This window comes from Solanum pennellii, chromosome 9 (assembly GCF_001406875.1).
Source record: "Solanum pennellii chromosome 9, SPENNV200".
Taxonomy (NCBI): Eukaryota; Viridiplantae; Streptophyta; class Magnoliopsida; order Solanales; family Solanaceae; genus Solanum; species Solanum pennellii.
The window spans coordinates 35624194-35647712 of NC_028645.1; the positions used below are offsets into that span (position 1 = coordinate 35624194).

The 23519-nt window shown below is 35.5% G+C and overlaps 2 protein-coding genes and 1 long non-coding RNA gene across 3 annotated transcripts; 2 read left to right on the forward strand and 1 right to left on the reverse strand.

Annotated features, from left to right (window-relative positions):
• The first annotated feature begins 1486 nt into the window (after positions 1 to 1486).
• Positions 1487 to 5836, forward strand: LOC107031603 (formin-like protein 1). Its single transcript, XM_015233030.2, has 4 exons — positions 1487 to 3114; positions 3200 to 3399; positions 4010 to 4254; positions 4724 to 5836. The coding sequence occupies exons 1-4, from the start codon at positions 1652 to 1654 to the stop codon at positions 5531 to 5533; spliced, it is 2718 nt and encodes a 905-aa protein (XP_015088516.1). The 5' UTR covers positions 1487 to 1651; the 3' UTR covers positions 5534 to 5836.
• Positions 5837 to 6278: 442 nt separating this feature from the next.
• On the reverse strand, positions 6279 to 12431 carry LOC107029136 (acyl-coenzyme A thioesterase 9, mitochondrial). Its single transcript, XM_015230462.2, has 5 exons — positions 11913 to 12431; positions 9403 to 9580; positions 7699 to 8168; positions 7084 to 7212; positions 6279 to 6733 (listed from the first exon to the last, which is right to left on the reverse strand). The coding sequence occupies exons 1-5, from the start codon at positions 12387 to 12389 to the stop codon at positions 6548 to 6550; spliced, it is 1440 nt and encodes a 479-aa protein (XP_015085948.1). The 5' UTR covers positions 12390 to 12431; the 3' UTR covers positions 6279 to 6547.
• An 8443-nt stretch (positions 12432 to 20874) lies between these two features.
• LOC107030742 lies at positions 20875 to 23183 on the forward strand. The gene is made up of 2 exons (XR_001458138.2): positions 20875 to 21726; positions 22911 to 23183. It is a non-coding gene; the product is annotated as an uncharacterized LOC107030742 (long non-coding RNA).
• Positions 23184 to 23519: the final 336 nt, after the last annotated feature.

Sequence of the window (23519 nt, forward strand, 5' to 3'; positions counted from 1 at the left end):
TCATAATAAATAGATACATACTTATCCAAAAAGGTTCATGTAACCTAGTGAATATGAATGGTTGTTCATGTACTAACTTTATGGACTATCCACTTATTTAATGGATTTATAACAATAAGAACATTTTTATGCTAAACTATAAACGAAAGACATTTTTATTTCATTCACATAATTTAAACACATTTTTGACCCCTTTTCCTAAAAAAAAGAAAGTAATTTCAACCGATCTCCCATTCACATACTCACAAATTTCGTCCCGTCCCACCTAAACTAAAATCTTCCTTGCCTCGCACAATTGTCATCACTATTGAAATTCTAGATGGATGCATAAATTGAAATTCATATATGCCAACTCATAATTGTATTTTGTATTGGTATTAAATTTGAACAACTACTATTCATACTTTTTAATTTTACTTTTTAAATATTTTAATATTATATATTGTTAACATATTATACATTATTTAATATCATTAATTAAATGCATAATATATATATAGACTCTTTAACTTGGCCTCATTTCACATTTATACCCTCTAACTTTGATTGTACACAAATAGACACTTAGGATGTGTTTGGTATGAAGGAAAATGTTTTTCATGGAAAATGTTTTCCTAGACCAGTAGATTTTGGACTTATTTTCTCATGTTTGGTTGGTGAATAGAAAATATTTTCCGGAAATGATTTTTAGTGTTTAATTTATGAATGAAAAAGGTTTTTGAGGAACATCTTTTATTTTTACTACATTAGAAAATAATTTATGAAATTGAAAATATTCTTTTAAAAATATTGATGTTTTTTCCAAAAAAAAAAATTAATTTGAAATTGGAGGAGAGCTTTGGAAAATGTTTTTCCTTAATTTTTGAAGGGAAATCATTTTCCTTAATTTTGAGGAAAATGAGTTGATTTGGAAAATATTGTCCAAAACTTTTGCCCCAACCAAATATGAGAAAATTGGAAAACATTTTCCAGAAAATGTTTTCATTCATACCAAACACACTCTTAAACATATATAAAGTTGAACAAGTTGACACATTAGTCCTATGTGGCACAATACACATAGGACACCACGTAGGATATAAATTTTCACGTAGGATGCCACATAGGACGTGTGTGTCCATTTGTTCAATTTTATACAAGTGTAAGTGTCTACTTGCGCACACTCAAAATTAGAGGACATCAATATAAAATGAAGCAAAGTTAAAGGGCATATTTATGTATAATGTCTTAATTAAATATATATTTTCTAATGTATATATTGATTATATTATTTTAATTGTCATAGTAAAAAAATATTTGAGAGATTTGTCCATCAAACAATGATGATATAATATTTATGTAATTACATTTCATAAAGTGTAAAATGAAATTATAATTTAATATAAATTGAAATATGCGTACATGGGTTGATTAGTAAAATAGTAGTAGTCCGTCCAGCTTTATTATTGATTGAGAAAATGAGTAGAAATATAGGGTGGACACTCCAGGTACTTACTTTGTCTACTCATCACTATTTCTACCTTTTCACACTCTCAATTACTCCTCCTACTCTCCAAATCCATGCATATCTATCTATCTTTGATGCATTTCTACCTCTCTCTCTCCTCTCTCTCTCTAGCTTAGCTTACCTACATTCTCTCTCTCTATCACCATGCTTCCTTCTTTCTTCATCTTCCTCCTCCTCTTCTCCGTCGCTGTCTCCGCCAAGAACCGCCGTGTTCTTCATCAGCCATTTTTCCCACAAGATTCACATCCACCTTCTTCCTCTACTACTCCCAAATACCCTTTTGATTCTTCTTCTACTCCTAATAACAACACTCCCTTTTTCCCCTCTTTCCCTTCTCCTCCACCACCTTCTGCTTATGCTTCTTTTCCTGCTAATATTTCTTCCCTTATCCTTCCTCATTCACCCAAATCCAAAAATATTTCATCTAAACTTATAGCTACTGCCATCGCCTCTGTTCTTGCTGCTATTCTTCTTATCTTCACTGCTATCTTTGTCCACAGAAGAAGAGGAAGAAATCATGATTCAAATGATAACAAAACACACAGATCTAATAGCAGCACTGCAGACCCAACTAATATTCCTAAATTACAAAGACCATCTCAGACCAGTTCTGAATTTCTATACTTGGGTACTATGGTTAGTGCACACAATCCTCCCCCTCCTACTTCAACAAAAATGGACTCACCAGAGATCCACCCGTTGCCCCCATTACATGGACACAGGAGTGCACATGTTACAACTGAAGATGATGACGAGTTCTACTCCCCAACTCAATCTTTAGATGGTAGGGGAAGTTCCATCGGAACTGGATCGGCTTCGCGTAGGGATTTTGCTGCCGTTGACGCCAACAATTTTGCTGCCTCCACCTCATCTTCTTCATGCTCCTCTTCCACTTCCGGTTCGGGTGTATCGCTGAGCATTTCTCCACCCGTCAGTTTGAGTCCGAAAAATTCACAGCCCAAGTCACCCGAACTACTTGCTCTTCCAACTGCTCCGCTACCTCACTATCATTCTCCGCCGCTAGCAGATTTTGTACCTATATTGGTCATTAACGGGGAATCTGATTCACCATCTCCGCCCAGTTCATCATCTCCCGAGAGATATTCAAGCAGAAGTATTGACTCATCACCCAGAATTTCCGATGTTTGGGATCAGAATGTTGAATCTCCCATAAGAATCAGCAATCACATACAGCAGAATGCACCAGTTTCAGTTCCACCACCACCGCCACTTCCTCTTTTGATTAGCATTCCGGCTCGCGTACAGCCTCCACCGCCACCGCCACCGCCACCACCAGTTAAAAATTGGGATAGTCCAAAAACTCCAACACCACCAATTTCAAAGCCACTATCTAAACCTCCAGTTCTTGTAACTCCTTTAAGACCCATAGAACTTGATAGTCCAGTGCTGATTTCCCCAATGGAGTTGCCTTGTAATAAGCAAACCATTGAGAAGAATGAGCAGAGTATAGAAGGCTTATCTAGTGATTCTGGTGGGAACAATGAGGAAACTCCAAAACCAAAGTTGAAGACTTTGCATTGGGATAAAGTAAGAGCTAGTTCTGATCGGGAAATGGTGTGGGATCAACTGAAATCAAGTTCATTTAAGTATGATAATCTAAACACTTTGTTACATATATTAAATTCTCCTCTTTTTTGTCGGGCAATTAAAACTGAGCTGATTTGTTTGCAGATTGGATGAAGAGATGATAGAAAGCTTGTTTATTGTGAAGAATCCAACTCTAAATCCAAAAGAAATGACTAGACGCCCTCTTCTTCCCTCGCAGAGCCAAGAGAATAGGGTACTTGATCCAAAGAAGTCACAAAATATTGCAATTTTGCTAAGAGCACTAAATGTAACTGTTGAGGAAGTATGTGAAGCCCTTTTAGAAGGTATTCTGCTTCTCTGTTATTCTCAGACTTGAAAATTCAAACTGAAATATGACTGGGATGATAGTAATCCCAGATTATTAATTGCTCTAGTTCTACATAAAAGATCTTCTGCAGGGTTACATAATACTGAATTGTCATTCAGTTCACATGTGCTGTTGTTATAGATGAATTGATATGCATTGATCTTGAAACGTAAATTAACCAACAGAGGTTAATGGTTTTCCCGTTAACTTCTTAAACACCATGCGTTGTTCATCATATGCATTAATCTTTACTAGTATGAGTAAATATAGTGTAGACATTCACATTGTTTTAGAAGGTAACAATAGCTGACTAGTTTAGAGGTGTTCATAGGGTTATGTGGCTTTTGCTCATGGATATCAGGGTATTAATAATTAGGCTAGAGCATCATCTTATATGGTTTGTGGTTGCTTATTGGTGTACATCGTTTCCTAACCATGTCGACAGCTTTACCTTTTGGGTTTTCTGCTGTTTGCTGCTTTTTACCTTCAATAGGGTGATCCTTTCTCTATTTTTCTTTTTAGTGTACAAGTGTATCTAGAATTTATGATGTCTCCGCTTGTAGAAACTTAGTACGTTCTTTTTTCAGGAAATGCTGATGCCCTAGGGACTGAGCTCCTTGAGAGTTTATTGAAGATGGCTCCATCCAAAGAAGAAGAATGCAAGCTGAAAGACTATAAAGATGATACTCCGTTTAAGCTTGGGTCTGCCGAGAAGTTTCTCAAAGCAGTGCTTGATATACCTTTTTCATTCAAAAGGGTAGATGCTATGCTGTACATATCAAATTTTGATTCTGAGGTTGACTACCTCAAAAAGTCATTTGAAACTCTGGAGGTAATTATTTCAGGTCATCTTCAACTTCTCACTGTATATTGAGTTCTCTAATAATCACTGAACAGTTCTGATTTTGATTTAATAGAAGAAAGATTTGTGTAAGGTTTTTCTGTTTGACATGCTAAATAAGTAAATATGCTGGTACCCTATGTTGCTCGGATTCACATACCTGGTACCTATGACAAATAAAACTCAAAAATAGCCTTATGTGATTTCGGAAGGAAGTGCTGTAGCATCAGTATTATAGGACATCTAATTGCTAGCTGGAAAATAATCAATTTTTTCATCTTGAACTGTCTGAACTTGATACTCTTGTGATGAATTTGGCATGTGTTTCTCTCTAAAAATGTGGAACTGCATGCTAACTGGACCTGTTCAAGTATTCATACTCTGTTTCTTATTTTCTTACATAAACCAATAGCAGAAATCTCAGGTGTTGTAAACCTTATGAAGCTTTGCTACTTGACAGGCTGCTTGTGAAGAGTTGAGAAGCAATAGAATGTTCTTAAAGCTTCTGGAAGCAGTGCTGAAGACCGGTAACCGCATGAATGTTGGGACAAATCGGGGTGATGCACATGCGTTCAAACTAGATACCCTTCTAAAGCTTGTAGATGTGAAGGGAGCTGATGGGAAAACAACCCTCTTGCATTTTGTGGTACAGGAGATCATAAGAAGTGAAGGTGCTCGTCTTTCTGGGGGAGATCAAGATCAACAGTCGGCCATGAACGATGACTTCAAGTGCCGGAAGCTTGGCCTCCAAGTTGTTTCGAACCTTAGTTCAGAGGTTGTAAATGTTAAGAAAGCTGCTGCTATGGATTCAGAAGTGCTTCATAGTGAGGTGTTAAAACTTTCTAAAGGGATTGGGAACATAGCTGAAGTTGTCCGATCAATTGAAGCAGTTGGCTTGAAGGAAAGCAGCATAGAAAGATTTTCGGAGTCCATGAGAAGGTTTATGAAAATGGCAGAAGATGAGATCATAAGGCTCCAAGCTCTAGAAAGTGTTGCCATGTCGTTGGTGAAAGAAATAACTGAATACTTCCATGGAAATTCAGCGAGAGAAGAGGCTCACCCTTTTAGGATCTTTATGGTGGTAAGAGACTTCCTAATGGTTCTTGATCGCGTTTGCAAAGAAGTTGGAATGATAAATGAACGTACAGTAGTCAGTTCTGCCCACAAGTTTCCAGTTCCAGTAAATCCAAATCTACAGCCTACCATTAGCGGGTTAACAGCAAAATGGCAGCATAGTTCATCAGACGAGGACAGTTCATCTGCTCATTAGCAACATTAGCTTATAGCAGGCAGAACCCTAGTTTTTGTTTTTGGCCAAAACCAATGTAATGTACTATAAAGGCCATCTAGGAGTTTGTCTGAGACTGTGCCTGCCTTCTGAGGTACATGTTATCTTTTTTTGATAATCTTGTATTTATATAGTTCATTGTACAAGATGTGGAAAGTTATCATTCCCATAGAAAGATAGATAGATAGATATAGGGCACCCCTTTTAGAAAATAACAAAGGCTTTTTGCCGGAAACGTTTTGTGTTTTATATATCTCAAAGATTATTGAGTGTATTCAAATCAAGGAAAAAGGGTGCAAATATTGTTGAGTGGTATTTCATATTTGTAATGTCGAGAGAAACATAGGATATGTACCTCCACTGAAAAGAAGAAAAAACTTTTAAAAATGAACATTGTGAACCAGCTGTGTTTGTAGCTGATGTCTTCAACTTTATTTTACCGTTGATTCGAAAAGAAGTTTTAACTAATTTTACTGATTATGAGAAATGAGAAAAAGGAAATCACGATTGCAGCCGCATAATGGGGGAGGAAAGCCAAATGCTCCGCATTTATGTTTTTGTATGTAAAGAGCACTAGTTCCAACTTCCAACCTACGTGTTAACATCAAATTATAATAATTCAAGTAAATATAATTTAGTAATAGCAGTGCACATTTAATTTTACTTGTTGAGTTGGTCTATAGTATTTCAATCCTAGAAATGCATTTCTTTTAGCATTGCAAACCCATTAATTCGAAGAAACAAGTTTTCAAAGAGTTATTTACTATTATTAGTTTGGACAAACCATAAAACAGTATCAATACTGACTGAGTTCCAACACGAACCACTCAAAATCAGGTCAACAAATGACTATAATTTGCCAATACCAGCCTAAGCTGGATATACCTCTTTTCCGTACCAATGGTGGCTGCAATGGACTTGAGCATAAACCCTCTTTTCAACAGATAAATTTCTATGGACTTACTACAAACAGGTCAAAACCCAATTGACATCTATCTAGTTTTTTCCCACGAGATGTTCATTTGTTGGTACACATGACTGCTGATGATCCGCATCCATGCGTTCCAGAACCCTACGAGCTTCTTCTTCTGTAGCTGGGACAACTTTACGGATCCTGAATTGAGTATTTGTGGCCTTAGCCTCTGGACGGACAGTAAATGTGAAGTAGAACCTATTAGATACCTGCATTTCGGTTTAGAGAATAAGAGCAATTCCGGGATTTTGTGGATAGCTACATTAGCAACCACCTACTACTTCTGCTACAACATTAACTAATCCCTTGGTTTTGTTTACAAAAGTGTTGTTTGATCAAACACGGCCTTTGAAAAGGAACAAAAGACTTCCAACACATACCAAAATTACCCTTAGACATGACACTTCTGCGGATATAAGAGCATACTTTTATGGGTAAAATGGAAAATTTAAAGTTGATGAATCAGAAAGGTGTCTTACTTCATGGAACAAACCAAAAGAGAAGAAGTCATATATAATGGAAAAGAGGGAGTAGTTTGTTTCATAGAAGTTTAATATACCTCACTAGACCTCTGCTCAGGCCTAGTAACATGAGCAACAACTTCTACATTGATCAGAGGTTGATCAGTACTCTCATGTTCAGTGTAAAGTACACATGATTTGAAACGCAAAAAGTCTCCAACATCAACCTGCAACAGTAAAAAAATTGCACCACTGGAATAAACTAGGAAAGGAAAATGTAAAAATGATATAATCCTCTCTTTTGTTCATTAAGCATACTAGTGATTGAACGAGCATTTCCTTTTAGCAGTATTTCATCTTTTCCATGTTCCCATACATAAGTAGGACTTTCTTCCTGCTAATGTGGTTGAATATGGTTCAACTGATCAGTAATGAATAGTATGTAGTACTGAGGAACCAAGAGCAGTTCTTGCATTTTGAATTGTGTAGCTAACAGGCAGTCTAATGCTGGAGGAAAGAACAACTGTCCATGTACTAATTTTGGTCGTGGGTAAACAAGTACTAGGTATGCTGGTGTTGTAGGAAGGGTATTCTGATGTTGGTACGAGACCTACCGTACCCATTTATTGGTTAAAAAAATATTTAAACAGTTCCACTATGAATCAAGTTAACAGTGAAAACTGAAGAGGAGAGGTTCAAGATAGTGCACTCACAGGTCTAAGGAAATTAACATGATCAACCTCCAGGAAGGATGGCATCAAACCGGCAAAAGCATAAGCTGTCGAAAATGCAAGTTCAAATGCTCTGAGCATCAGGAATCCCCCGAAGATCCGACCATGAATATTTCTTTGCTGTGGCTGGCAAATCAAAGAATTCTCAAGGCGGGTATCTTGGAGAAGAATGGTGTCCCGATCTGCCAAGGCTGGCATGTCACAGAATATTCTACCTTCAGCTAATAGTTCTTCAAGTCTGTTAACTCCCCCATTTTCAATTTCCTTTCTGTCTCCCCCCCTCTTTCTTTTCCTAAGGTTATTTCTAGCTTCAGCTGCTTCATAGAGCACTTTTTCTGCTTCTGTCTCGGGACATAATCGATTCACTGGAGCAGCTTTCCCTGTCTTGTAATCACGAGCAACAAAAATGAAGTTTGCAGTCAGAGCGACTGATTCTGAGGGATCACTGTTCCCTGCATGAACATCATCCACGTTAAACTGGATTCATAGATGTCAAAAAGAAATTCAATGAGTAAAATTGACGAAGTGAATGCATAAAAAGTGGGATTTAGTTTTGAAAGGAACAAAAGATATGGTGAGATTTGAGAAAGAATGAAAGAGAAGCTAGCAGCATGCAGGGTTATCCACCATGTACTTAATGATGAGTTAGCTGATAAAGTTAAGCTCCTTTCTTAGCTTTACTAACAGTCTCACTGGTGTTGACGGAAGAAAAAGTACCACAAGTGAGAAACTGAGAGAAATGTGTGAATAGCAGGCACATAGAAGAACAGAATATCCACTAGTTTCATAACAGTACAAAAGCATGTATTATATGACTGGGATGGACAAAAGCAGTATAATTCCTATAAGGAGAGAAGATCTACATTCATGAATGCAGGGGCGGAGCTACCTTGTACGAAGGGGGTTCATCCGGACCCCCTTCAACGGAAAATTATATTATTTATATATGGATAAAATAATTTTATATGTATATATAGTAGATGTCGAACCCCCTTCGGCTACTTCATGTGTCTATTTCTACAAATTTTGACCCCCCTTATTGAAAATCCTGGCTTCGCCTCTGAATGGTGCGTCAGGTGATTATTTGGAGGATGACAGCAATGCTGGCATACTTCAACTATTAATTGCCATGTCTTAAGGGGTCATTTGGTTGGAAACAAGTTACCCCAGGATAAGTTATCCTGCGGTTAGCTATCCTGGGATAACTTGTCTCACCATGTATATGGGATAACTTATCCCATCACTATGATATAAATGGTGGAATAAGTTATCCCAAACATGGCAAACAAACAAGATAATTTTTTTTTTATCCCATCACTATTATTTTTAATCCTCACGCCCTAAGGGTACAAGTCAAAGACAGAACATTTTGAAATTTAACAAGCTGATGTGGGCTTAAAATAAGAAAAAACAAGACTAGGTCTCAAAACCAGGTTTAGGCTAAGATTGTCATTGTTTTTTTAACTTAACCAATTCACATACTAGGTACACATTAACATGGTAAGCTATGTAAAATACTTTCTGGTCTCTGTACTTAATAGTCTTTGTTGCTAAGTAAAAGATCCTTCTTTTAGTAAGTATGGAAGTCATTAACTCAAAGATATCAGATTGATACATTTGAGAGAAGCAGCTAATGACCATGAAAATTGTCACATGCTAATACATGAATTCAGTTTGAGAAAATACCATTTGCTGGCTGTATAACGTCAAGTTGAATTTCAATTGAAGAAAAGCCAACCCAAATGACTGCACCAACCATTTTCAGATCAGTGTCAACGCTGATCGGCTTCTTCAGCACCATTTTATCAACAGAAGCAGTCACCAAATAGAGTGGTCTAGTCATGCTATCAATGTCCGAGCAATGCTGATTCAACCAACAGCAAGTTTAGCAGACAAATTCCAATAATATGTTGAAGTACATAAGCTAGCACTCAAGAATGTCAATTTCTAAAGAAAAAGTTTCCAAAAATCGTACAGTGCATATTGTTCCTTAAAAAAAGTTACTACTTAAAATCAAACCAAGGCAGTGTATAGAAGTAAGGAACACACTAATTAAAGCTCCAGAAGATCCATTCAACTATCTAATAAAATGAAGATCTTGTTTGCATCAAATATAAATGAAAAGAGAATTCTTTAACCCCCAACATAATTTTCTGTAACCTGAATATTCTACTATTTCTCTCTACATCACCAAAAAATTAAAAAAGAGAAGTGTCACACTTCTTTCTATCTTGTTCGACCTTTCTCATCCTCCAACATGCTAAAATCTTTTCAATCTCTTCAGCAACAGCATTAATAGGAATAGAATAATGCCCACAACTCCACCGCAAAATTGCAATATAACGGTAGGTGATCCACATCCTCAACGCTCCTCTTGCTCATGCATTACCAATTATTACTATGCAATCCCTCCTTTTTTAAGTCATCCATCATTAGGGTTGAAGCAGAAATGGCACCCCATGTAAAGAAAGTCACTTTCTGCAGTAACATTTTTTTTGTCCATTTCAAGATCATATGATCTTCTAGCACTCCCATTGCATAAGAAACTGTAGTACGATTTCACCAACCTTTTTTCATGATGCTCCTTTCTATATCTTCTTTGTCAGTATAATCATAAACCACGACCATCCCCTTCTCAGCCTCAAGTCTGCAGTATCCTTGGCAATAAAACTTATCCAAGATCTGTCTTCCACTCACAAAGGCACTCTCTAAGTAAGAGATACTTATCCGTTATTATCCTCCACCTTACTGATAGTACCTTAACCATGGTCCTGTACATGCTCACTACCAGACTTATGGGTCTTCAATATCAGATGCCTCCCTTCTCTTGGTATCAAAAATATAAATGATGAATTAAAGTTCATCCAGATGACCCACAATAATTTGTATGCATTCCAATACATATTTTTTTAAAAAAAAGCATCCAATTCTGGCCTTTACCTAAGCAACTCGAAAATAACTGATGGTTATTGGTAGGATAAGTCCTGTTGAACCAAGTCTGGGTATCTTTCATCCAATTCAGTTGATATAAGAACTCTACTGATCCAAAAAGCCATTTTCCTATTCCACCACCTCAATCTTACAAGAAAAATTGGTGCATCTTTGAATGACTTGAGTTAGCCATTTACTAGTGAACAAGTTCAGATCCAATCTACATTTTACTTCACCATACACTACATATACAGGCCAATGCAAATCAAATTGTAACCTATTCGTTGGAGAGATTGGGTAATGGCTGCTCACCAGATATTACATTTGGACCCCTGATCTTGTTTGTTATAGATATTTTATATTAGGGAGAAGATGATCATATCTCTCCGCAGGAATTCATCTGCACGAAGTTCTTACATGAAATAAAGACAAGAAACTAATTCAACGTGAATCTCATCTACTCCATAATCTATCATTGTTCAATAGCTTTTTACCAAATGGTGCAGACACTGACTGGTATATTTAACTCTCCCCTTTCTCCACAAAAATAAGAACTGATTTGTAGGGGATCTTTATGTGTAAGTGTCACATTTGTCTAATATATTCCTCAAATGAAGTGAATTTTGATGAACATATGGAAGAGAATCGCAGATGGGATTAGATCATACATATAGTTAATGATCCTTACATCACATATTAAGATCAGGTTTTCTTTTCTGTTGTGTTTTGAACAATGTCCCCTTCCCTGCATTTTACTATATACATCACAAATCACAATACACATCAATCCCATTTCTGGAATTCTAATCACTTGGTTCAAGAAAAAACAATAAACTAACAATTGCTTACATGACCTAAAAGTTCTGTAGGTTTTAACTTTAAAATTCTTACTGAAAAAGAGTTTTCTTTTAGCTCTAGAGCATAGACAGTTACCATAATCCCCTTATCAATGGTGCGAAGCATAACAAATATATCCACAATAATGAGTATGCATACTCTCCTTTTTGATGCTGCTAAGAATAAGACATAATACATAACCGTGTCGTTTAGCTTGGCCTCCTATACCCTCCAACTTTGGGTGTGCACTTAAGATTTGTTAAGCCAAAATCAACAACATCTAAGCTTTACTGTTTCATTCATTTATTTCATCACGTTTTTGTTCTTAATAAGCTTATTTAATAGATTCATATTCATAAATAGTTATCAGGCATTGGAATAAAAAAAAAGGTTCAAGTGTTATGCAGAAGATATGAAAAAGAATGTACCTTGACAGAAATAGTGCCAGCAAGAGCATCGAGATCCTCAAGCAACTTGCCAATTCTGACCTCATTCCACGGGTCCCTATACTGTTCTCTGAGTATAAAATCAGTAGAGAAATTATAAAGAATTGAAGTCCTGCTGTCTGAGGGTTTTTTTGTAAGCAATTGACTTTGTGGAGGAGCATGAATAGGGGGATCAAGAAGTGTTTCAAAAATTTTGGACCTTGTTTCCCAAAGAGCATTAGTGACAGGAGAATGATACATTCCAGGCCACAAACTAAGGGGTTTTCTATTGGAATCAGTATTTTCGTCAAATGGTGAAGCCAAAGTGGAGAAAACTGGAATGGTATTTGGAGAAGAAGAGTTAGATTCCATGGGAAGACAGTGAATTCTCCAAGATAGAGTTTGATTTTCAATAGAAGCTGAAATTGAATTTTGTAGGAAGATGGAAATGGAAATGGAAATTCCAAAAAACAAAGTCATTAACGTTACGTTGAACAAGGACAACTATTGACCACTCTCTCTTTCTCCCTTCAATATTACTTATTGGACTTCTCTCCATAATTGCTTATTAAATTTTAATTATCTATATCCTTAATTAATTATTTTTTAAAAAAAAATCTTAAAATTTTAATTAATTTATTAATTAATAAACGCATTTACTCTTAAGAGTTTTCTTTAAAATACTTTTTCGTACTCATATAAATTAAAGCCAATTTAAGATCAACAAATTATTATATATTAGTAATAACTCATACATTTACGTGTTAAGATGAGAGAAAATTCATACAAAAAAAATTTTAAGCACCAATTATTTTAACAATAATTGTTCTCTTTATCCTTTTGATTTTTTATGACCCTCTTTACACTTTTGATCTTTTATTATTAAATTTAATGATTTGTCAACCGTTATAATTATATAAATATAACCGTGTCCAACATGAAATAAGTAATATTTTTCTTATGGAACATCTTTTTAAATAGAAAGATACAAATCCTCTCAAAATAATGCAAGGAATAAAAATTTAAAATATAAAGACTTGATTCACAATGAAATTTAAATAAAATAAATGTCTATTAAAAGGAAACTAAATGATTAAAATCTGTAAATAAGATTATAAAGCTTTTGAAGATCTGATTTGACATACATAAAAAATTTCATCTTTGTCATGTCTAATTGAGTTTCTTGAAAACACTAAGGACTGTATAAAAATAATGAATTAGATGAGATGACAAAAAAAAATATAAGAACACTAAAAATTTAAACACTTCTAACATTTAAACAAGATAAATAGAAATTTTATGGTTTCAATAGTTAATGCACTCTTAATTAATAACGCCTTTTTTCTTAAAAAAAAAAGTTACAGAAATTTTCGTATTTCCAAACTGTATTTTAACTTTTTTAATTAAAAAGTACTTATTTGAGTTTTAATAATATTTTGAATGAACAAAATTGAAGGAAAAAATATAATCTTTCCACCTTATATTAGTTATCAATTTTATCAAAAAAATGTTTGTCCTAAAATACTTGTCATGCTACAAGATCAAATTAGAATTAATTAATATTTTCATTTCTCTTAAAATTAATTATTTAGTAAAAAATATTCTTATTGATGATTTGCTAAAGATTTTGTAAAAGAGAAATGTGAAACGAATATGGATGAAATAGAATAAACAAGGGTAAAACTTATCAACAGAAGGATGATTTGACACCTCACCTTAAACATTTTAATCAAAATCAAGGAAATGAAAGGAAAGAAAAAACTAAATGAAGATAATCATATATTAAAAATATATAACTAAAAATGAACCCTTATTTAAATTGATTACAAAATATTTAAAACAATTTCGTAATGTAGTCACAAAACATTTTTATCATGATTAAATTAGCTATTTTGTCACGACTCAAAATGGTCATGATGACATTTTTCTTTTCCAACCATGACAAGTCAGCCTCAACCCAACGAAATAAAAGAAATGCAAAAAGATAAAGCAAGAATAAGATAAAAGCGGAAAAACTTGTTTATACTATTAACACCCCAAAATCTGGTTGTCACGTATAGAAGCCACTAATACATAAATTGTGAAATAAGAAAAAAATACAAGTCTCTAAGTCTGTCTCTCAAATAAAACAAAACTTAAAGAAAAGGAAAAAGAGGATCTGTCGCGATGACATGCATCAACATCTCAAGTCTTTCAACAAGTCTCAGAAAGAGAGAAGATGAACAATCACACTATATCGGGTTCAGAACCTACACAAATGTAGAAGCAAGAAGTGAGTACCAAAAACACGGTATTCAACAAACAACCTAATAAACAAAACAACAAGCTAGAAAATTGAATACTCCTTTTATCTCAATCAAACTTCCTCAAACTACAACCTGCACAACAATCAGCCCAATCTAACAATTCTATGATACACAACTAACAAGGCTCAATAATCACAATTCAACAACCAAAACGAATCAAGAAACTCAATTTCAATGTCAAGCACACGTAATAAGTGCATCAAATTAACAAGTAAGTCAAAAATAAACATCAAAATGCATCAAATCTCAATAATTAATCTCGTGTTAAAACTATTTCCTATCAACACAATATCACTGGTCAAAATCATTTTCAATCAACTTTATATCATTTCACTAGCTGAAACCATTTCCCATCATTTCACTAGCTGAAACCGTTTCCCACCGGCTTTATTTCATTTCACTAACCAGAACCATTTTTCATTGACTTTATATCATTTCACTTGCCGAAACTATTTTCCATCGGCTCTATATAATTTCACTATTCTTGAAAATTGACCATCAACTTTATATTAAACCTGTGGCGCTTATGCAGACGAAGACCACTAAAGAAGCAGGTGGGTCCAATTTCTTGAAGCCCGCTGGATCAACACTTAGAATGTCATCTCCCATCTACTATTCCAACACTCTCAGTAGTACTCTCATCAACTCTCACAACACTGTCAGTAGTGCTCATACCGCTAGATGGACCCACACCTATCTCCCTGTCCATCTATTGTCTCATCTCCTCGTCAATTATGGATGCCCTCCTAGCCACCTCAGTCTACTGGCGCTCCTTCTTCCTCACTCTCTTAGACTCAATATCATCAGAAGTGCGACCGGAGCAGGGGCACTTCCTAGTAGAACGGGAAGAATGTTGCGACATATCATCTCAGTATAAGGCACTCATCACCACATCATCAATCGGTGCCGTAGGAGTAGACTATGGCTCTATATCTAGGGGAGCGAGAAGTACAACGATATCAACACAGAGGCTCTCTAACTCCTTCTTGAAGGTGTTCACATCAACTATTGCAGATGGCCTCTCCAGGACTCACAAATCAAGGACATCCAGGCGCTTATGAACAACATGTACCTTCTAGTCTATCATATGTTCCATCCGCTACTCAACCCTTGCCTCAGACTTCACTATAGCATGTTTTATCCATGGACTCACATGTTGAAGCAGAGTGGCCATCTCTTCCTTTATCTTCTATACTCGAGCTAGAGGGATGGCAGTGAAACCGGAAGAATGAGTGGCTCTGGAAGAGCTAGGGGCCTGACTAACGGTCGGAGACAGAGGATCTTGGACATCTGCTATAGTGGCAGTGTCATCATCTTGCATCTGCTCCACCCTCTACAAGATCATCCCCCAATAGTGGCATCTCAACCCGTGGCTCCCTACGAGGTGCAGCTACATTGGCATCATCTCGAATAAGGCCGATATCAAAGTTCTTGGTTCGCTGAATCAACCGATCACAATGCCATACTTGTGGGACAGAGTCCATGCAAAGTTAAAGGATGAGGCAGGGGAAGGGAAAAATGGTGGCCTTAATGACCCTCTCATGGATCACCGCAATAAGGATGCGACCGAAATCTATCTCTGAACTGGACCATAGTTGTAACCATCAATACATGATACCATGTGAGTACATTATCCGTTTGAGTAGGGGAGATATGGTTATGCACTAGTAACCAAAAAAATTTAGAGGCAAAGGTCATGGTTGCCTTCTTAGGACCTAAGCTCGGGGTCTAGACTAACTCGACACGCTCTTTGTCAGTAGCAAGATGTTAGGACAACTATCTCACAAGGGACTCCCTCTGCTTGACATTACACCAAATTCTCCGCTCTGAATAATGCACATCCGATAATCAAACTCTGATGTATTGATGGGCAGAGTGTGGTCCAGTGATTTAACACTTCATCTAATTCTAAGTGTCAATGATCATTAGTCAGTATAAAACCCAACTAAATAAGTTGGGGTTGAATCCCATCGGGAGTAGTATGTGTTCCAAATTCAAGTGGCAAGTATAAACGTGTTCCGATCAGTCAATGGAATAAAGTTTATTGAGTAAAAACATCATTTAAATCAGGGGTGACATGAATGTCAAATGGGGGGTTTTGGTTTTGATTATAAACTACAAACAGTGTTAAAAATACAAAATAACAATAATGAGATGGATTTTTGGGATATGATCGATTATAAGCTAATATAGACAAATGGGTGATTGTAACTATTAGTTAATAACTAGATATTAGAAAGTATGCTAGCCTATAGAGGAGATAAAGTTTCTCTCGAACAATTTACCCCAAATAAAGTTGATTTCTCTAAAATATCAACAAGCATGCAAAATAAGAACAATCCACACCTTAGTCCATTCACTCTATCGAGTTGAACGTATGAGATTGGGTTTAGGATTCACTCTCTCGAGCTGAACCCAAATTAACCTAATACCCACTAACCATAAATCAAAAACCTTAGTTCTAAAACCTCTCAAGAACACACAATTAGAAGTGCATTTGCATCTACAATTTCAAATTAAACCACAATTAATTATTAAACTCACTTCTATATAGCATTTAAACTAACAATTAGCAATACCCATAAATTAAATTAGCTCATAATCACATAATCACACCCTAAGAATTAGGGTATTAGCTAGACATCATAAAAAGGTAAAAACCATTATCAAATTGATTATCCATCAACTGGTAAGAGTAGATTCGTCCTTACAATTCTACAATTCAAATAATCTCAAAGACCCACTTCCAGTTTCTCAAAAGTGAAAAACTTCGTTTATTCAAATCTTACGAAAAACTAAAGAAAACATGTCTCCTAGTTCAAAACTCAAAAATAGATTGAAAATATATGAGCTAAGATGCTAAACTAAATGTTCAAACATGTACGTATAGTCGTCAAAAATATGCTGTTAAGGGTCACTCGATGAAGTAAGTTGGGCTCGCCGAACCACTTGACGACCCGCCATTTTGCCACTTTCATCGCCCTTCTATCTTGGAGTTTAACATTCTCATGGTTCTATAACTTTTGGCGATCTAATACTGCATCACGGAACTACTTGGCGTTCAGTCGACTACTTTTTTCTCTCGCCGACTTGATTTATTCCCTCATGGCTTGGCACACTGGAACTTTAGGCCGTTTGATGAGCCACTCGATGACACGCCGAGTGCTCTTGACAATCGTCAGGCTCTCCCCTTCTTCATCTCTTCAACTTATTTGTTTCTTTTTGCTTGTTAGTGTCCTTGTTTTGTTCCTCAATCTATATACTTGAAAATCAAGGGTTTTACATCAGTTATTGGTACAACATAAACATTTGGGTACACTACTTTTATATATAAAAAAAGCCCTAAATGAGTCCGAATCTTGGACTCAACACCCCCAACTTAAACTTTTGCTTGTCCTCAAGTAAAACTCAAGTTCAACAGTTCAAAAAGGATTTCTTGAACAGTGATACACAAAACTCAATCATGAATGACACAACACGACTCAACTTACTCATGCAAGGATCAACTGTGCACTCAATGATTCAATTTGTGATTCACCATTATCAGAGACTCTCAAGTTCACAATACTTGCTTCAAATGCAACTTCAAGCTCTACAAAGGTACTATGCACTCAAAACAAGAATGATTTCATATTCACACACAATATTTTAAACAAATTATAGCTATGGAATCATATACAACTCACACTCACAAAGATGACATGCATGACTTCACCTATAGGTTTGCCATTAGTTTCCAATCAACATTCATTTTAGCTCACTCAAGATAAATAAGGTCTTTTCAAGACTTGTAACGTGACTGAGTGTAAAGGAATGGTCATTTAGGCTCAGTGGCTGCTATCCTCATCAAATGTGGTATGACCATCATTTTTCCTTCTTTTTCTTCAGCATTGTCACTCATGCTCAAAGTTCACCCCCTTATTTACTTCTATGCGATACCAGACATGCCCATTTCTTTTTTTTTGGCCTAAGTTGACTATTCAAACACACCACACTTCATGAGGATTATGTGTCAATGGATAAAGAGGCGCTACAATTTTATCAAGTTTCTTCCAAGAAAAGGATAAGACTCAAAAAGGGTTCAAGAAAAGTTCACACACCCACAAGGTTGGCCACAAAAGAGGTATATTGTCAAATTGTTTCACTCTTCAAAATTGTTGCCTAAGATCTTTTCAAGCGCTTACATCACTTAGTCAACTGGACCAACAGGGAACATTCTAGGTATCATCACACAAGGTTCACAACAAGCTCATCACACAAGGTATTGACACCAATATCAAACAAGACTGCACACTTTTGCTAGTATGCTATGTTCATCACAAGAAACTTACTCGATAATCGGCTAATTACAACGAGATGCACAAAGTTCACACTTTGTCTATGCAACTTCATTTGCCTCATTGTATCCGCGTATTCATTTGTTTTGATTAAGTGCAATATTCAAGTCATCGGTATTGATCATGACCGATACTCAAATTTGTATAATAACAACCATAATCACACACAAGAGGTGGCAATTTTTTTTAAAAGGGTCAAAACTATTTACATTCATCATAAGGAGACACAAGCTCAAACACCCACAAAACAATATCAAAACAAAATTTAAAACACCAGAACCCAAAAATATATACAAAAAAAATAGTCAAAAAATGTAGGTAAGGAAATACCTCACCCCACCACAAATAAAAAGGCAGTTGTCCTCAAACGCAATAACATAGTAAAAAGTTATTCAAAACGATAGAGAGGGAGGCAAATAAAGGTCTTGTCTACACTCCATCTATTGGGCCATCAAGGCCCAGGGTCATATCTGCAACACCTGCTCCACTAGACTCAACCATAGCGATGTTTCTCAAAGAGGTCTGGCGGGAAGTCTCAAGCATCGCATCGCCCAAGTCGACCAGATCATCATATACGATGATGTCTTGCACCCCAAGCTGATCCTGATCGGTCTCAGCCTCTGAAACATCAACTGTCACATCCTTCAAAGGCACTTCTCCGGTGGTAACCGGAGGTATCTCAGAACTAGCCGGATAATCCATATCATGAGCTGCCTCCAAGAGTGAAGTGAAGTCTGTGGACTTCAAGTAGTGCACAACATTTTTCAAATCTGCAACCTCGACTTTCAAAGTCGTCACCTCTGAAGTAGCCTCATGTGGACTCTCACAAGTCTCCATTCTTGCCGTGAGAGTGTCAATAAATGTCAGGAGGGGTGTTAATTCAGATAGAGTGGACCTCGCAATAATCCGAGTAGGGGTGTTACAGGTGGTTTTGATCGGTTATTGATCAAAATCAAAATCAAACCAACTACATCGGTTTTAAAATTATCAATACCAAACCAAATATATAATATATATTTATCAGTTTGGCTGTTATCGATTTTGGAATGGTTTGGGTTGGTAATTCGGTTATCAAACATAGACAAAAATAAAAGAAATAATTTATTCAAAACATAAAAAAGGTGACAACAATTCAGTTCAAACAAAAACAGTTGAATGACTGACATTAGAGAGCTATCAATCATTGAATTTACTATGAATAAAGCTTAAAAATTCATTATTTTGGCCTAGAAGAAAGAGAAAGTGATATTTTCAATCTTATAAAGAATTGCCATAGATACACTCATATTCGTAAAACCAATAAGATAAATATTTTCACCTTGGGAATTTTATCTTTCATAAGTAAAGTATAAATAAGTTTTGAAGAAAACACATATAATATATTTAAAATTATTTATAAAAATAATATATTATGCATGCACATTAATAAAATAAATGTATATAACTTGTCGATTTGGTTCAATTATTTCTTTAATTTTTTGAACAAAACCATAACCAACCCATATATTGTCGCTTTTTAGAAATCTAAAAACAAACCACACCTAACCCAAATAAAAATCGGTTTTGTTCAATTTTTCGATTTGGATCGGTTTTTATCCAAACCGTGAACACTCCTACATTCAATGTACCTCAGCCTCCAACTAGGTAGCTAGTACTTTAGTAGAATGAGCTAAGTGCTCCATCTTTAGGATCATGGCCTGAGTAATCTTGGAGTGCGGGGACTGGGAGTCTAGGAGGAAGTAGAAGCAGGTGCACTTGAAGGCCCGGAGGCCGGTGTTGACACCTAATTGTGACCCTTCCCGATAGGAATTGATTCACGAGCTTCTTAATTTCCAAGTGATTTAGAATGATTAGTTTTATAAAATTCAAATATTTTTCAAGTTATTTTAAAGTAATTTTAGTCATTTTATAAATTTAAATAATAAATATGCTTTATATAATTTTTTTTATAATTAGTTTATATTAAGAATATTTGAAAATCATCTCAAAAATGATTTTGTTTTGTTTAAATATTTTACTAATTAATTTAGTTATATATAATTTACACTTTTGAATTAATTAGTTTAAATTTAAGTCAATTTTTTTTATTTCATTAAGATTGTGAAGTTCATAAATTAACTATATTAATTCATTATTATTTTGATTTTTAGTCGGATTCGCAAATTAGTTCAATTCGGCTATCGTTGAGACTTTAAATGGCTATAGTTGTAACTCATATGGCCTTGTCTCAAACTACAAATTAGTCACCTGATGCTCTCACCTTTAAATCTCTCTTACGTCGATTTTGGGTCTCTGTATAATTTTTGCAGCCTAACCCACTTCTCCTATACAAAAGACCCATACAAATCCCATCCTACTCTTTCTATTCCAAATTCCTCCTATCAGTAAAGATACCTAGATACCCAACGTTAATATCAACTTTCAAACGACAACATAACCCATCAACGTCAAATTCCAAGATGCGTGAACACGAAAATCAGAAAATGAAGCGATGTGGAACGTGAAATGACAACAATAGCACATGGCAAGTCACGACGAAATACGCAGCAGGTTCACACCTTAGTCGCGTGAATCAGACTGTACACTGTGAACTCATTGTCTTCTTCCTCCATTCCCTCTTAATAGTACTGTCGCAGTAGAGTAACAAGAGCACACAAAATCATCCTAATAGAGTGAGATGATGCCACGTTGCACCCAAGGACAATAGAATTGATCCGGAGCGTCGATTCGCCTTTCCTCTTCCCGAATGGGTTGAAATTTCAGCAAAAGGATGTCTCCCCTGAATGGTGAAAATAATTTCAAGTTTGAAATCGAAATGGGACTCGTTCCTATCCGTTTTTCATCCCATTTCCCCCATTTCTGAACCCTAATTATCCTTCTATATATAGTTGCTTATTATTCACTATGGAGGTTGAAAAAAATTGAGAAATCTGACTAAGGCATAAAGAATAACACACCAATAATAGTTATAAGATATAGGAAATACATTCGAAAGAGAGCAAGATGAGTTAGTTTCTGTTCGAGTCTCACTCTTCTTGCTTGATCACCATCGTTCTTCTAAGCTAGTTCGATTTTGCATTTGCTGCTTAAACCTCTCATTCGTTGTTGGTTCGTGTTTGTGTGGAAGTATTCATTTCTCTACTTGTCTCGTCCCCGTTCACTGCCTGAAAGTTGGTAATGCCCCCTCCTTTATAATTATTCCTCATCGCCTCTTTTTCTCTTTCAATAAATTGATATTATTTGATATCAGAAAAGCCTTGTGATATGGCTGATTCGCTTTTAAGTGTTGATCTAGTGTTAGTTTGGTATGGTGTATTTTTATTAATCAATTTCAGTGACTCGATCTTAAGTTTAAGTTAATTCTGTTTTATGTATTTATTACTGCTACTTCATTGCTCATTTGTTGAAATTGTCGTAATTATTTTCTTTTCCATACACTCGTTTTGATGCTGTCGAACCTGCATTTTCTTATTTTAATTGTCTCTTAGCGTTAAAAAGCTCTTTCATCTTGCTACTGCAATGTTGATTCAGATTCTCGAAGATGACCAATATAGAGATTGAATGTTGCAACAACTCGTTATACTCTTTTCCAATTTTCGTGATTGTCCTGTTCCCGTATGTGTTTACAAAGCATGAGTTGTGTTCTTTTCTTCTTTTACAATGGCTTCTGTTTATTGAGTCTCATTTCACAAGATTATAGTTTTTGAATTTGAGTGTTAATGCATTCTTGTTTATCCTTGAAGACATGCCTGGGTGCATGAAAATTTTGTTAAAGTTACTATCATAATGTTCTTTTGCCTGCACCCTGTCCCTTCTCTCAATGTGAAGTTGGTAAAAATGCTAAGACCCCTCTCTCATTTATTTCTAAATATTCTGAAAAACAGTAGCATTATTTTGTTAATTTCGTTTACTGATTTATTCATGTGTATAGTGATCAAGTTATTCTATTGATGCATATGTTTACCATTGCCATATTATGGTTCATATTTCATTTTTAGATTTAATGATATCAGCTTCAATGGTCTGCTCTACTTTTGATTGATAATTGCTTCCTTATCATTACCTTTATATAATTAATTAGGCCTAAATCCACTTGATTTAATCACTGTTAGTCTTACTGTTAGTTATCACTACCATTTGATGTGTCATCTTATTATGTGAATTTAATTTGATTTAAGTGAAAGTTCTTTAAGTATTGTATGCGTTCCTTTTTAATATTTGCATAACATTGGCAGTGAACTAATCACATGCCTATTTTGTCTTATTTCTTTTTCATGTGTCTTGGTTGTATTATATAGGTTTAAAGTATGCCCCATTACTAATTTCTATCTTTTTTTGTTCTTTTTCTATGTGTGAAGCGGCTCCTCCCGAGACCTAGGAGACTCCTTTTCCTTGCATTCCGTTGATTAGCATTAGAGGCCTGATTCTATTTTTTATCGAGTAAATCGTGTCTTGAAATGATGAACAGGGATGGAGACTGATACATAGGCTAAAACATTTAATTTTAGGTGTCTGGAAAGCCCAAAGAAGGGGTTGTATACACTGATATATCCGCTGTATACATTGGTGTACAGTCAAAAATACAATATACAGGCCCAATGTTGAAGTACAAGGTGAATTAATGCAGAAAACACAAAGTTCGAACAAAAATACAGGTCCGAGAGTTCGAGAGTAGGTTGTATACATCAAAATATACACTTGGTGTATATCATGACAAATGAGAATTAAAAGGGCGCCAAAAGCCCAAGAAAATTACCGCAAGTCCAAGTAGCATGAAAATAAGCCGATGCCCAATGAGACAACCATCACTATTTTGTATTAAAATGGGTCGAAAACCATAATTTAGTTTTCTTTAGACTTTAAGATAGGTGGGCCAAAAAGCCATTTTAATTGGATCTGGGCCTAAAACCCCAAGTCTAGTTATTTCTCAGGGCAAATTATAACAATCACATACTTTTAAGGCAAAA

Bases quoted from the DNA above. Each gene is read 5' to 3' on its own strand.
- LOC107029136 (XM_015230462.2), bottom strand. From the start codon at position 12,389: ATGACTTTGTTTTTTGGAATTTCCATTTCCATTTCCATCTTCCTACAA. The intron at 8,169-9,402 runs GTATTTTCTCAA...ATGTTCATGCAG, and splicing joins CGTTATACAGCCAGCAAATG to GGAACAGTGATCCCTCAGAA. The intron at 6,734-7,083 runs GTATATTAAACT...ACCGAAATGCAG, and splicing joins CTGAGCAGAGGTCTAGTGAG to GTATCTAATAGGTTCTACTT.
- LOC107031603 (XM_015233030.2), top strand. From the start codon at position 1,652: ATGCTTCCTTCTTTCTTCATCTTCCTCCTCCTCTTCTCCGTCGCTGTC. The intron at 3,115-3,199 runs GTATGATAATCT...ATTTGTTTGCAG, and splicing joins CTGAAATCAAGTTCATTTAA to ATTGGATGAAGAGATGATAG. The intron at 3,400-4,009 runs GTATTCTGCTTC...TTCTTTTTTCAG, and splicing joins ATGTGAAGCCCTTTTAGAAG to GAAATGCTGATGCCCTAGGG.